The following is a 15,629-nucleotide window of genomic DNA, read 5'->3' as shown; positions in this document are numbered from 1 at the left end:
TAATACTTTTAAAACTACTAATCTGGGAAAAGTTACTAAGAGACACAGGAAATAAATATGTTAATTATATGCTTTGCTCAATATACGATTTGCATGAGATGTATGTATACATACATATGAATATATATACACATACACATATATTTATAATAGTTCTTTAAAAATTCAGGTCAAACTATAAGAACAGTGGTGTATGGTAACTATAATATGCAGGTGTCTATAAACTTTGCATTTTTTGTTACTGTTTTTGATGTTTCCAAAACTTTTATTGTATTTAAACAAAATAAAAATTTTATATGTTATTTTACAGGAAACGACAAGCAAAGATGCAAAAAGAATTAGAGGATGCTGCTCGTGATACACGACCTGTTAGTCCTGATAGATCAAGTTTAAAAGAAGGTGTTGCTGGTCTTCCTACTACAGTACCGACAAAAGTGTCCGTCACATTTGTACGTTGATTTGTACTTAAAATACTAATTATTTATGCATTATTATTATCATGAGGATTTTAATTCATATGTCTACTTATTATTGAATTTTATATTGATTTTATTATGAAAGAATGCATGCCATAAAAACAAATTATAATGCAATTAAAATTATTTGTTCTCAAATCACAAAATTTATGTTAATACAGATTAATTTTCATTATTAATTTCGAATATTTTGTCTTTGTTTCCATCACGTTTTTATTTAAAACTTTCAATATAGAAGGTTATATGTTTATTTTATCCACTATTTATCAATATATTATTTAGTAAAAATATTCTATGCAATTTGCTTTAGCTATGTTTGTTGTTTCATACTTGATCAATGCATGCTTTATATTGCACATTATCTGATACCTGCATTTTTCTTTTAAATAAATATTTTTATTGGAAATTTAAGAAATAAGATTTGTAATACTACTTATTAAGGTTTAATCTGCATCAAACAAAGTAATCAAACAATAATTTGTTCATTGACAGTATAATATAACAATTTGGTTAACAAACTTAAACTCTGTTTACATATATACATATATATTGTTATGTAGCACAATAGTAATCTTTGAAATTGCCATTTAAATGGTATGCATTTTACTTTCGTTATATTTGTATATAAAATATTACATGTGTATATTTCTTATTCACGCATGATGCATTCTTGTTCTAAAATGAATTTTCCAAATTGCATGTGAAAATACTACTAAATCGATGAATTAAATATCTTAAATGTGGAATCAATAATTTTTTAAATATATACATACATATATATATATATATATATATATATATATATATATGTATATATATAATAAAAAATTTATTGTCAACCGTAAACTTTTCTTATTATGAAATGTTTTATCGGAAATATTTTGTAGAATTTATAACATTTTGTAGTATGTCTTTAATTTATTATAAATTATTTCAAAAAACATAATATACTTTTGTATTTTACAGATACTAGTTTCTTAGCTTTATGTTCTGGTTTATTTTTCATAGCGTAACATATTGGAGCGACATACACAAGTGTATTCTAGAATTAAGAAGAGTATATTGTAATATGTATTACTAAATATAATGTTACAAATGCTTTTCTATTTAAATGAAACAGATTTAGTATCAATACACAAGCATATTCTAGAATTAAGAAGAGTATGTTGTAATATGTATTATTAAATATAATGTTACAAATGCTTTTCCATTTAAATGAAACAGATTTAGTATCAAGTTATATATATTTAAACATATTGAAAAATAATGTTAGATTTAACTTCAATATTATTTTCTGTTCTAACAGACATTGAATTTAAAAGTGCTCAGTCCATATATATTTTTAAAATAAGTAATTTTAAATTGCTTTATGCAATGTAGGTCTCTTTAGTTTGTTAATTAAACAATTATGATTAGATTTTTCTACACTGTGTTTATTAGTAAATTATCTCTAATCTTTTTTTGTTGGAGATTAATATGATACTTGAAATTGTATAGATTGCAATGTAAATAAAGTTTTATGAGAGAATACTGAGTCGTTATATTAAGTGATACATATTGTAGAATTTATTAAAAGTACGCTCATTATTTCTTCATTTTCAAACATATATCAAAAGCTAATTGTAATAAAAATTTGTGTAACAATTATCATATTTTTAGAAGGGTTTACGGTTACAAATTTTTAAAAAATATTAAATGAATAAATTATATCTCTGCATATTTTGCATATTTTAATTGGAAAAATTATAAGTAATTATCGATACTTAATAATATTCGAACATATCGAATTTGAAATCCTGCCATATTTTTTTTAATATATGAGATGTTCAATTGTTTTACTTTTTACCAACGTAAAATCTTAACGGTTCAAACGGACATATTGATTTTAACAGTTATATCAGTTTGTTCGAAATTAATGGAATGTAGATCGTAAAATAAAATGTATAATAATGAATTTTTCACATTTGTATTGATCGAACAGAAAAAATATGTTTCGGAAAAGAGCTTCCATTTCTCGTTTTTGTTTGTTTAATATTTATTCGTGCGAAATGCATGTATGAACTTTTTGAAATTTATACGCCAAGTATTTATAACCCTTCCAGAATGCTCACGAGGGAGAAGTATACGCCGTAAAATGGTCTCCGGTCGACAGAATCTTGGCCACCGGTGGAGCGGACAGGAAGGTGAAACTGTGGAGTATAATTAAAGGTAATTGGATAACCTCTACTCTCTGTAAAAGTTTTTACATAAACGTTTAGAGAAGAATATCAATAATACACTTTGCCCCTTGCATACTCATTTACCTCTACATTTTCTGTATACACGTTCCATCATCTTCTGTATCTTTATAAACGTGGAACGTTTAAAGGCACGAACGTCGAAACGCTCATTTGATTAATGAAGATGAACGTGTTAGCGAAACGACGAGAAGTAAAAGGGGTTAAAACTAATACGTCGACGAGTTCGCAGCTATCCGTTCAACTTTTTTCACACTTAATATTTAAATCCCTTAGCAATTTCGAGGTTGTGTTCTTTTAGTGTACAACGTAATCGAGACTTCAACGAATTCGTAATCAGAGATCGTTCGGGGTCGTTGCGTACGAGTAAATTGGGAGCTTTTTTGCCCTGTTGACGATCGCATCCGTTTCACAGATTCGTTTCATCTTTCACCTCGACTTCGTTCGAGTCTTTTTATGGTACGTCATTATCGTTTTCTCAATATAAAAAGGTCTGTCCAACATTGGATTAATTTTAAGTCCGCAGGTGTTCGCGTACCAGTTTCCGTCTCTCGTTTGCTAATTACTCGTAATTAAGCGGAAATTTATCATCAGCAAAATCTCACTTTGATCGAGATTCGAATCTTTTCTTTTTTTCTATCTCCCTTTTTTTTATATTTTATTTTTTTTTTTTTTTAGTTTTTACCAAGGACTCCAGCCGATCTCTCTTTTGTACAGATTTAAACAGATTTTTTAATTCGATCCTCGATCGAAAGGATATATACATAGGATGCGTTCGTTGAAAGAACAACAACGTCACAGGAGTTTCGGAAGGGCGCGATACATCGTTGAATTGCTTCGCGACATTCTTCTGGAGGCTTCTCTATTCCACTTAATGAAGTATGTTAACGAATCAACAGGTTACCTTGTATAGCGTGGTCGTTTTGTATAGCTCGCCTCTTTCTTTCGCCATAGGGATGCCTATTAAAAGCCGTCGGCCTGCTGTTGAAACCGTTTCTTCGCGCGCTCCTGCGAAACGCTTTTGCGAAGTGCGACCTGCCTCGGATATAATGCGCATCTCGCGATAATCCCCTCGCCGCGTTGCAGATTGGATGAGAAGCATCTGTACTTATTGTACGGCTTATACGCGCTTTAGTATCTTGGTATATTTATGTATAAGATCTATTTCCTTTCCTCGTTTCGCGAGAACAAAATATACGACTTCCTTGGACGTTTGCTTCCACTATTTTCGTCTTTCCTTTTCCATCATCCTTCCTTCCTTCCTTCCTTCCTTCCTTTTCCCATTTTTTTTTACCTTCGTTAATTGGCTTTTGTGCGCACCCGATTCATTTATCTACCCATCGAGCTGTCCACCTATCCATATATCCGTCTTTTACTTCCTCTCTTTTCCCTCTCTCTTCAGTCCATTCCATCCTCTAGCATTCTCTCTATTTTCTCTTGTGGCTTTCTCATCGACCGTAAGCAATTAGGGCGAGTGAGCGTAAATTTAATTAGCCAGGGTAAAGGGACTGTCTGTGCTCAGGAAGGAGAATGAGACGTATGACCTCGATACGAAACTTTTGTTTCAGGCACGTCCGAGAGTAAGGGAGTACTCGTCGGTAGCAACGCCGGTGTAATGTCGGTTGACTTTGATTCGACGGGTACCCTCATCCTTGGTGCTTCCAATGACTTCGCCAGCAGGGTATGGACCGTTAGCGATCTTCGAGTGAAGGTAAGTAACGTCACACTCCGTCGCTTGGAGTTCTTGTTTCTTGAAAACTTTTACATTTTCTTTGTGGCTTTTTTTCTTCACCTGCGGCATGATACGCCGTCGGTAACGTTCTTTGATCGATCTTGTCGGTGTTTTGAAACTTCACGAAGTAGGTATTACGTAGATATAATAGCCGTTTCTTTTACATATTTTACGTGTTTATACATGAGTGTGCGTGTGGTTTGTTTTAAAAATACAGATCCTTACGATGTAAGATACACGCTGTATAGTTTTACCACGAAACATTAGATCGTTTCTTTATTTTTATACGTAGAATATAACACGTTTTCTCACTTAATAGGCACCTTTTTCATTTCTCCAGCAAATAATCGAAGAGCTCACAGGTGGATGATACGAGTACGTATCTTGTTCGTGCGTATAAAACTGAATCTATGGGAGCAATCAAGAATGATGATCGATTACGATGAAGATTTAAAAATCTTGCTTTAACCATGATTGAGGTTTCTCTCTCTCTCTCTCTCTCTCTCTCTCTCTCTTTCACTCTCTCTTTCTCTTTAGACGTCTCGTTATCCTGACAAGGTTTCTTCAAAGTTCCGAGAGTGTATATATAATCGTGATAAAGGATCGTAAGAGCTATCGTCATCGATACTACAAAGCCTTCAACGATTGAAGAGAGATAAAGATAGAAAGAAAAAGAGACAGAAAGAGAGAGAGAGAGAGAGAGAGAGAGAGAGAGAGAGAGGGAGAGAAAGAATATTTCTCCTTTCGAGATCCTTTAAACTCGTTACATCTACGTGGGAACCTTTATTAACGTAATGCGTGACCTTATCCTCGTTCTAAAAAAAAAAAAAAAGAAATAGTGAAGGTATTCGTTAAAGAAACTTCTTCGTAGGAAAAATGAAAGAGCCACCGAGATACGATTTCTCTGGTTCTCATTTACATGCAGCTAATGCGTTCCTTATGCCGACTTCTCCACGGTTGATACACTTTACAGTCCACGCTGGTGGGGGTAGAAGTTACATTAAAACTTCTAATGAACGTCGTGCGCGTCGACCTCAACATGGAACTATTCGCGGAGCACTGTAATTCTACTTCGCGCGATACACAAAGCTGTGCTTTGAGCGTTGGATCTAATTTGTCCCCCGGAAGCAGTTACGCAACGTACGTATTCATCGGATTACATAATAAAGATATATATATATATATATATATATATATATATATATATATATATAGAGAGAGAGAGAGAGAGAGAGAGAGAGAGAGAGAAAGAGAGAGAGAGGGAGAGAGAGAAAGGAGAAGAGATGTATACTACGTTTCTATTTCTATAGAGAGCAAAAAAGATAGAATAGTAAGGAAAAAAAAGTGATAAGATAATGAAAGTCTATAAATAGAGTACGAGATATAAGGAGATTTGTCGATAATTCTACTTGGAACATAGCGTATTATTTGATACTTTATGTTCAAAAGCGATATCCTTAAAGTTACTTCAAGATTCTCTTTGCCTACAAGCATATCCTTTGGCCATTGGTGTATTTAATATTGTCGTTTATAATCTTGACGTTGCTCGAAGAGATCGTGCAATGTCGTCTATTCTTCTCAAGAAACGATATCGATTCGAATAGACCACGTTGTTAACGTTTCTCAGTCGTATCTAACGTGCATCTGTACAATTGACTACTTCTTTCTATTTTTTTTTCTCTCTTTCTCTCTTTCTTCCTTTTTATTTATTTATTTTATTCTTTTTTTTTTTTATTCAAGTTCGTATTCGAGTTTTCTCCTCGATTTCCTTTTCCTCCTTTTATTTCGTCTACTTTTCCAGTCGTTCTCCTTCCTTTAACGTTTTACCCATCTCGTTCGCGAAATAGGCCACATTGAGAATCGACCGAACGACAGTAGTTTCATTTCGAAGATTGGCGTGCAATGGAGTGTAAACTTACGTAGAGAAAACATGTAGAGTGATTGACACTTGAATGATTCGAGCCAAAGTCTATATTACTCAATAAATTATTTTCGTGGAAAGATGGTATTACATAAGTATGTAAGTACTGACCATCTTATATTTATTCTTATAATAATTTCATTGGAAATATATATATATATATATATATATATATATATATATATATATATATTCTTTCTTTCTTTCTGTGTGTGTATGTGCGTACGTATGTATGTATGTTATGTATGTATATATAATATGTTTTTTCGTTTTTTGGTTGAAATTAGAAAGATCGATAGGTTCGTAGCTTTTTTCTCAAAGTACAAAACCTTTTTCATTAGTTTCATCTTACTTGGTATGAGATAGAGCCCATAGGTTGGGTTCTTTGACTTTGTCTTCTCTACTGATCGTTGAATAACGGTACCCTTTGGGATATTAGACTACACGTAGTGATTATCATGTATATCGGAGAATAAGAGGAGGTGAAGAGAAAGAAACAGAAGGGGAGAGAGAGAGAGAGAGAGAGAGAGAGAGAGAGAGAAAGAGAGAGACTGAAAGAGAGAAATACATCGCTACTCGAGTTGAGCAATTAGCCAGTTCGACCGGCGTTGAAACGTTAATTTAGAAAACGCGGAGGCGCTTTCAGGCGTCGTCCAATAGGGTAATTTCAAAGTAACAGAGTACGCAGAGCCAGAGGCACCATGATGCTACTAGCCCCCACCGTTCAAAGGCATTACTTTCATGCCGACCCCAGTAATTACCATGCAAAATTACCGCATTTTGCATCCTTAATAGGTATAGGTGGATATAGGTAGGAATGTCAGGCATGCCGTAGGAATATCGCGAAAGAAGAAGAAAAATATATGAACGGGGAAGGAAGAAAGGGAAAATCGGAGAATTAACTTTGACTACTGTGCGAGCATTCGTGTCCTTGTACGTACCTACTTATGTTCGAGCTCGAAGCGGATCTTCCTTATGAACGTAGGAACGTACTACGCTCAGCTCGATTGGTCTCGACTTAATGATACATCGAGAACGATAGTGAAAGAGAGATAGAAAGAAACAAAGATTTTTCATTTACGAACGTAAGGGTTAATCTAACTACTCAAGATCATACATTTGTAGATACAAGAGTGAACGAAACGATTCTCGTTGCTTATTTCTATCTCTCTTTTTCTTATTCTCCCTTTATCACTTTTCTCTTTCAATGTTTTTTTCTTTAACGAAGATGGAAAGATACGGTAGGAGTATCAATTTTGTCGAATTAAAATCCATGTATGTATGTATGTACATATGTTATCCTTGCTAGATCATAAAGTAACTCATAAAGAGGCGATTTTCTCTTGTCACGATTTTAGTTTTGACTTTAAATTCGTCAATTTAATATTTTTAAATTTAAACATTTTTCTTTTTTTTTTCTTTTCAATCCTTTTTCTTTTTATTTACAAGACATTGCTAAAATTTTATTATTGTCGTTCGTAGAAATGTATTCCTCCGTTTACACGTCTTTGGACGAAAGTTTTACTTTTTGGATTTACGTTGTTATTAACACTTAGAAACGTGAGACACATATTCCTTCTTAATTCTTTACGTTTTATATACACTTTCATCGATAGAAAGGGAACGTCTCCGAGCAATAACACTCTCGTCCGAGGTTGGAAGTTCTGTAACGTTCGTGTTTCTATGGCGTGTAAACGTTCTGGCCATGGGCCAAGACTACGACTAACGAAATCGGCACGTTTATATCGAACAATGTTCTCGGAATAATGAACAACCTGTAGGATATTATAGAATGCGTTCTATTACGATTCTAAGTGTTGGACGTGAAGATAAAAAGAGATAGAGATAAAGAGTGAACGAGAGAGAGAGAGAGAGAGAGAGAGAGAGAGAGAGGGAGAGAGAGAAACAAAGAGAGGGAGGAAGAGAGGACTGGGATCAACGATTTTCCTAATAATCAGGTAAATCGTCGAGATATTACGAATCGTGCCAGATAGAAATTTATATTTTCTTGTATCACGGATTTATCGGCGAAGCTTTGTTTCTTATTACATAATCCTCGCGAATTCGTACCATAGAAGATTACCCGAGGGTACGCGTGTACGGTGCAGTTCGTTTAACGAAACATATTTCATTCCTATTTTCCGTAGCATTTTAGTGCTTATTTACCTGTCTATTAAAAGGAATTATTACGTTCATAAATCAAAGATCCGTTCGTTAGAATACGTATGGCGTACGTAAAAACACGTAATCCCACAATGTTAACATAATATGTACATAGATGCGTATGTATATATATATATATATATATATATATATACATACGTATATTATATGTACATAACAGAATGTACATTACTTTGATAAAAAGGAAGGGAAGCGTGTACTTTTGCATTTCTTTTTTTCTTTTCTCTTTCGTCCGTCGTTCGTCCTCTCTCTCTTTCTCTCTCATCCTCTGCTTATATATCTTTCTTTTTCTTTCTCTCTTTTCTCGCAAAGCGAAAACGCCTCGCACACTTGCTCGTACAGTCGCAGCGTTACTATGCCGCGAAAGTAATTAGTATTTACGTCAGTTTCAAAAGCACGTCGGTGCGCCTTTCTTTTATCGCACGAAAGTATGTTTTAACGTGACATAATGCAGAGTGCTACGAACTTTGTCGGAAGTCTCATAAAAGCACCATGATAGCTGGACCTCGTTTCGACCTAGACTCCGATGTATGTACATATACATGTATCTAGGTATCCATATATTCAAGTGTATACGCACTTACGGATGGGGTGGTTTGACGTGTTGGGTGGATACGTGTTGGTTTGCCTATATACACATTCACGAGGGAACAGATCGTAGGCATGCGCGCGAGTGCATTCATGAGGATATCATCGGGTCTGCGAATGGGTGTTGACCGTGCCCTATACCGGTTAGCTACTAAACAGAAATTAATGCTCCGTGTTGCACACGCGTCTTGAATGGCGTTAATGGTAAAATGCAGCTGACCGCAATTCTCTTTAGATCGATGAATCGTCGGCCATCGATCGAAGGAGAGAAATCGTCTAACTGTGTTCTCTTGACTAAAGCGAACTTTAGTAAGGATATATACATACATGATATGAGTACATTGACAATGAGAAGCGTATAGAATTATATTTTGAGTGCATATATACATAATTTTTGATTGCACAATGATACTGTTTACTATAAAATAGAAAGTTGATGAAATAGAAAGGACATTCCAAGTACACGTTATTATTATTATTGTTTCTTGTTATATCCTACGGGCATATAATTCGAAATACAAACGATAGGGTATTTGAAAGGAAAAAATAAACATTGAAAGAACGTCTATGTTATCGACATTGTAGACAAATAGAGGAGACTTTCTGTGGTACATATACGCTCCAATTACGACGTCCAAAGGGAATCCTGGATACGACACATAGATTCGTTTCTGATCCAAATCGGATCTAGATCCAATTTTAGAATCTATTCCCGAGAGAAAACTGGTGATCGTTTGTACGAGCGTCCGTCTACCGGTGGAGAGTTAAGTTAAAACGCCCCGTGACCCATGCACACGTGGTTACTCATAGTAGATAAAAGGGAAAGGGTGAAATCGGTCGTAAAGCGTAAGCTTTTACACTTTTGACTTTAGCCGGTATCTTCTTGCTCTTATACAGCGCCGGCGTGCATCTACAGAATCACATTCCGCTACATTCAGTATTCACCAAGCTCATGAGCAGCAACGTTATATGACGTAGAGATGTGCGACGTTTTATCGACGTTAAAGGTAGCATACATTCTTTTCTTTCAACATTCGAGGTACAAATGAAATTAAAGGGGTATTTGAAGCTTTATCTTTTACTCTTTTATTTTCTTTTTTTTGTTTTTCTTTTTTTTTTAAGCTACGACCGCAGGGAATTTCTCCTGTTTTCGACCAAGCGAAAAATGTAACAAACAAATGTAACTATATTACAATTCAGTTTGATTTTAAAAATGGAATGAATTAATATTAAAATATGAACAAAATTGTAGAGAGTCGATCGTAGAGAGCAAACCAGGTCATCTATATTTAATTAGGGAATTTACATATAATATATTTATAAAAAAAGTACCGAGAAAAAGAAATCTTTTTGGCTCAATTTTATATCCTTCAAAAAGAAGATAGATTCTTTTCATCGATTTTTTTTTATACATAAATAAATAAATAAATAAAAAGGTCGTTGTAAAATAAATTAACAAACTTAATTTGTCTCATCGCTAGAGAAAAAATTCACATATTATGAATATTCGTTTGCTTTGACTCTATGAATTCGATTCGTCAAATTAATCAGAAAATAGTTTTCCAATACCATATAAAGATTATATAAGAGCTAAATAAATTCTTAGAATTTGTCTCATTCTTTCTTCGTTCTTTTCATTTTAGCAGCGATCGTTTCGTTCATTATTCGTTCGTACTAGTTTACGTGCCATTAACGTGTAAGCAATAATTTTCCGAAGATCGAGATTCCTTGGTATCTTCGTTAGCAATCAGAAAAATTCCTCGAGAAAGATTCCTAGTAGGATCCCATCCGTACGAGAAGATGGAAAGCTTCATGCATCTCACGCACACTGTTATCTGATTTACGCTATTCGAATTTATGAGTTAGAACGATCAATCTATTCTTCCTTGTCGAATCTTCGAAATGAATAGATAAATAAATAAACATACATATAAAGTAGTTCGTAGATTCCTCCCTTCCTCCCTCCTCCCTTTCTCTCTTTCCCTTCTTTTTTTCCTGTTCAAAGGAACATGACATTTTTACATTCCACGATTTTAGTACCGTTTGATCGACGTCGTTGTTAAGGCAACAAAGGTTTAAAGCGTTGTCGTGGTAGCAAAGTGTTTTCACCTCGAAGAAGACCGAGAGAGAGAGAGAGAGAGAGAGAAGGAACTAAAAGTCACGAACTTGAAACCACGAAAACAAGGAATGCCGTGTAGTACGTTTACCGCGAAGTCGAGAGTCAATGCGTATAATCTTGTGTCTTGTCCCGTTTCTTCTTTCCTTTTCATCTCTCACACCTTAGTAACTTATACAAAAATGGCATTCCAAGGTATGTCGGTACGTTTAAAGCGCAAATTGGGCTTTAAACTATTTTCGATTTGGCGTCGTCTACTTGATTCTAATGAACTCCCGACGATTTCGGTCGACAAATACCGATGACTTTACCTTCGCTATTTACCTCCTACTCATCCTTCATTCTCCGAAAGGAGGAGTCACCGTTTGGAAAACTTCCTGGAGAGGAATTTAATTAATGGTGACACGGTTTGTATGATGTTATTCGGAATGGCATCGTCCTTCGGCACGTTGGCCCTTCTGTTCCAGATATGAAGCGGATTTAAATGAAAAGTGTCGTGAACTTTTACTACGGAGCAATCCTATTTTCCGAGCTAATTAAATCTAGTACTTGGATCGAATCTCGAACATCACATTGCGTATACTTAAACATTCGACGTCCCTGATAATTACGAGTATCATGAGTAACGATACTATGATCGTTCTTTCGCGATCATTATTTACGAGCAACATTACGTTTCATGGATTTAATGTAATATCTATTATGGGATACGCCATAGAGTCTTGTCTTTTTGATTTAATATGATAGAAAACTTTTAAAAGGGTCAACGTAATTGCGTAATTACGGTAAATGCTTCTTTTTCGGGAAAGATTCGTTTATTTCAACGTACCGTACTTTTAGATCGATAGAAATTTTTTTTGTGATTAGCCTCGACGTCGTCATCATTTTCTTCTAATTGGTATCAATTATTCTTCGTACGACATTTTAAAATAAAAGAATAGAAGGATCAAGCAGCACGAAGAATTAGTTTTCTTTCGAACATACGAACGATTACGAACGAACGGATATCTTTCGTCTCGTTGTTATACATATATGAAACGTAAAAAATTAAAGTTAAAGATAAATCTTTATTTGAACGAGATGTTCGGTGAATCTCCTCGCAAACCCTCGTTGCTATAGTTACGATGAAAGCGGACAGGAATATCGACCGAGGAACTGTACCAGACGGACCTCCTCGGCTTGGGTGGCTAAGTTGAAACGAGAAGAATAATAGAAAGGGAAAGGAAAGGGTAAACTAGGAAGGGAAAGAAGAAAAAGGTAATTAGTTAATTCGCTCAAGTATAATTAAGCGAGGAACCGGCTGGTTGCCGCTATTGCTCCTACTTTTTCGTCCTTCGGTCTGCCTTTATTTCCACTCTTTCTTTCGAATCCCTTTTATTTCTCTCGAATATTGACGTTTCATTTCAAAATGCATCCTGATCTCGTGAAAATCGCGATTCGAAATTATGAGAGATTTTCTTCTCTAGATATACTAGAATGTGAGAGAAGTGCAGGTCTATGTCAAGACTAAGTGAACGAATGAGAAGAGAGAGAAAAAGAGAAAGAGAGAAAGAGAGAGAGAGAGAGAGAGAGAGAGTGAAGAGGAAAGAGATTCGCTTTCTCGTGGATTCTCTGGAGCAAGATGGCGTCGGTAGGAATGATAAATCGCAAAGCGCAGGAAAGATCTCGAGGACTTCATACATTTTCGCGACGGGGTGCTGCCGTGAACTCGGAGCTTGCGTGATGAACAGCCTGGTCTGGACCATTCCCGTTGAAATCACGTTAACTCGACGATTCTCGCGCGGTGCAATCCGTAAGCCGGCTTTTCAGAGAATTAAGGTCCCACCACAGATATTTCGTCGAAGAGGGTCGGATCGGTAATACGGGAAGGGTCTCAAGGCTCGTTCGGCGTACGTCGCAAATCCAAGAGTAATCGTTCTCCGGGGTACTGTGAGGCTAGCTGAAATGGTCGATTATTTTTCGTAACTTCGGAACAAAGTGCAATCAGCGTTCGTCCCCGGGATAGGTAGAATGTCGCACCGGGGTAATCGCGTTTGTCGTTTCGCGAAAGGCGCGTCGTTTTTCGACAAAATCAATGGAGAAGCTTGTAATACATAGCTACATCCATTCGTTCATTCGTTCATTCGCTTGCTCGCTCGCTCGTTCGTTCGTTCATTCGTTCGTTCGTTCGTCGAGATATTTCGCGATTCGCGGAGCATCGTTCGGGAACGCTGCTCTTCCTCCGTACGCTAAATTGCTTCGCCACTGACAAATTACCATGTGGAGTTCGCGTGTGCGCGCGTGCTCTCTCTCTCTCTCTCTCTCTCTCCCTCTCTCTCTTTCTCTTGCTTTCTCACACATCGTTTCTATGTAACTCGTAACTCGCGAAACGATGCATTCAACGTACGAAAGAGAGAGAGAGAGAGAGAGAGAGAGAGAGAGAGAGAGAGAGAGAGAGAGAGAGAGAGAGAGAGAGAGAGAGAGAGAGAGAGGGAATGAGTAAGGAAAAAAAGTTTACGCGGACGTAACACAAAAATTCGATGCCGCGTGAAATCTTCGTTAAGCTTTCTAATCGATCAAAGTCTTTGTGACTCGATATATCCTATAAATTTACGAGACACGATTATCAACGCGCGTTTTGTGAAGTTTAATAGTTCCGTTTTGTAAGCACCGAGGAGTCCACGAGGTACATACTATGGTGGAAGCGGGCTGGTTGTGCATGTAAGCGCCATGACTCCTTCTACCGGCACGTTGAAATAGCTGTTCTCCTTGATGCATGGCTCCCAGATGAAGTGCGTTTTGCGACTAGACTTTCAAGCAAGGAAAATGATCCCCCTCCCTCCTTCCCACAGAAATTCTTTGCCAACACGTTGAAGAAGTTTGTAAGGCAAATATTTTAGCATGGCGAAGTGTATCAAAGTAGGAGAGGTTAACTTGTTAAACTGTTTAAAACGCAAGGATCCATTTCGCTATCCAATATCAAGGGAGTCGTGTTTGAGCGACGAAAAACCACAGTATCGTGCTACTTCTGTTTTTTTTTGTAGATCGTAAAGAAAACTACGAACGATGGAGGTATATCTAAGTGTAATATCTTTTTTTCAGAAAATTATATCGTATTAAATTAATTTGTTAAAAGCACCGATTTATGTTCCTCTTATCGTACGAAATTATTTCATTAAATTATATTTAACCATGATTAAGAAGAATTGGTAAGGAAAAAAGAACTAAATAATCATAGAGGAAGGGCGATCTTTTCAGTTATGGTATATTAATTATAATATCATTTTCAATGAGGTCAAGAGAGAGAGATTTATTTCTCGGCACGTGCATTCTATTAACCGACAACGCCGTTTTGCCATCCATTAAGAAGAATTTCGAAAGGATCTTTTCAAGTGGCGAGGTTGTATTTTGAGCGACGTTTCCTTCTTATTCTCCCTTCTTTCTCGTGCGAGGTCAATGAAGCGCGTCCCCGACGCTATTAACTTTCCAAACCAACTGCAAACTTTGGCATCTCTTAGAGAAGCACCGCTTTAAAGCAGTACAACCACGATATTAACCTTTTGTTTCTTGGCGCGTGTGCATCTTCACAAAGTGCTTGAGTTTCACTCCCCCTTAGAGAATAGAACGAAGTTGCATCCTTGGTGTCAGTTTCGGTGCTGTGCTATTCGAGAACTTGGAAAGCGTCCACGCGATACTCCGTGAATAGTTCTTTCTCTCTCTCTCTTTCTCTCTCTCTCTCTCTCTCTCTCTCCCTCTCTCTCTCTCTTTGAATGTCTACGTAATCCTTTCGTAGAGATAATCGTATGAACGTACTGTAAGCGTACATCTAAACGTACGTAGAGAGATGGAGCACACACTTTAAATAGGTAGGTGGCTAGGTAAGTAGATAGGTAGCTCGTACATACATCAATTATGCATGCATCCATCTAACCAGTTGCGTACTGGTGACATCGATGCTAAGTGTGTCGGCATATGCGTGTACATATCGTGCGTGTATACTTGTCAAGTTATATATATGTGTATATATACGTGCGTGTATTCGTAAGTGCAAGATGCTGCGGTCAAAGCGTCAGGTTGCTTTCCGAGTAGACATGTCTCTTTGATCACTCCACGTTCTCCAGGTTCACGAGCTAACATACGGATTCACGGCGTCGTAAACGTGCCTCGGTAATGCCACTGGAATAAAGTCGTCCGTGTTGCCGTCTGACTACTCTTCCTCGTTGCTTTGAAAAAAGATAGGAAGCATGGCAAGATAGAGGTGTAAGGGAAACGCCTATTACGTTACCTGTATCAAAAGCGAGAAGAGAAGAAAGATCGATCCGTGGCAGTTTACAATGCGAGGCGTTTGAGATTTCCTATCTAGACAGCATACTTGGCTCGAGAGAATCGAAAGGCT

At 36.4% G+C, this 15,629-nt stretch overlaps 1 protein-coding gene across 2 annotated transcripts in view; it reads left to right on the top strand.

Annotated features, from left to right (window-relative positions):
• LOC124430889 (autophagy-related protein 16-1) overlaps positions 1-15,629 on the top strand; it is a 339,078-nt gene that overhangs the window by 2,519 nt on the left and 320,930 nt on the right. For both annotated transcript variants that reach the window (XM_046978102.1, XM_046978092.1), the window contains 3 exons: positions 311-449; positions 2,579-2,684; positions 4,282-4,424. In XM_046978102.1, coding sequence (XP_046834058.1) covers positions 311-449; positions 2,579-2,684; positions 4,282-4,424 — 388 coding nt within the window. The remainder of the gene's footprint in view (positions 1-310; positions 450-2,578; positions 2,685-4,281; positions 4,425-15,629) is intronic.

This window comes from Vespa crabro, chromosome 1 (genome assembly GCF_910589235.1).
Source record: "Vespa crabro chromosome 1, iyVesCrab1.2, whole genome shotgun sequence".
In the NCBI taxonomy this organism is placed as follows: Eukaryota; Metazoa; Arthropoda; class Insecta; order Hymenoptera; family Vespidae; genus Vespa; species Vespa crabro.
The sequence above is the reverse complement of the archived record's forward strand: the minus strand, read 5'-3'. Positions and strand labels throughout refer to the sequence as shown.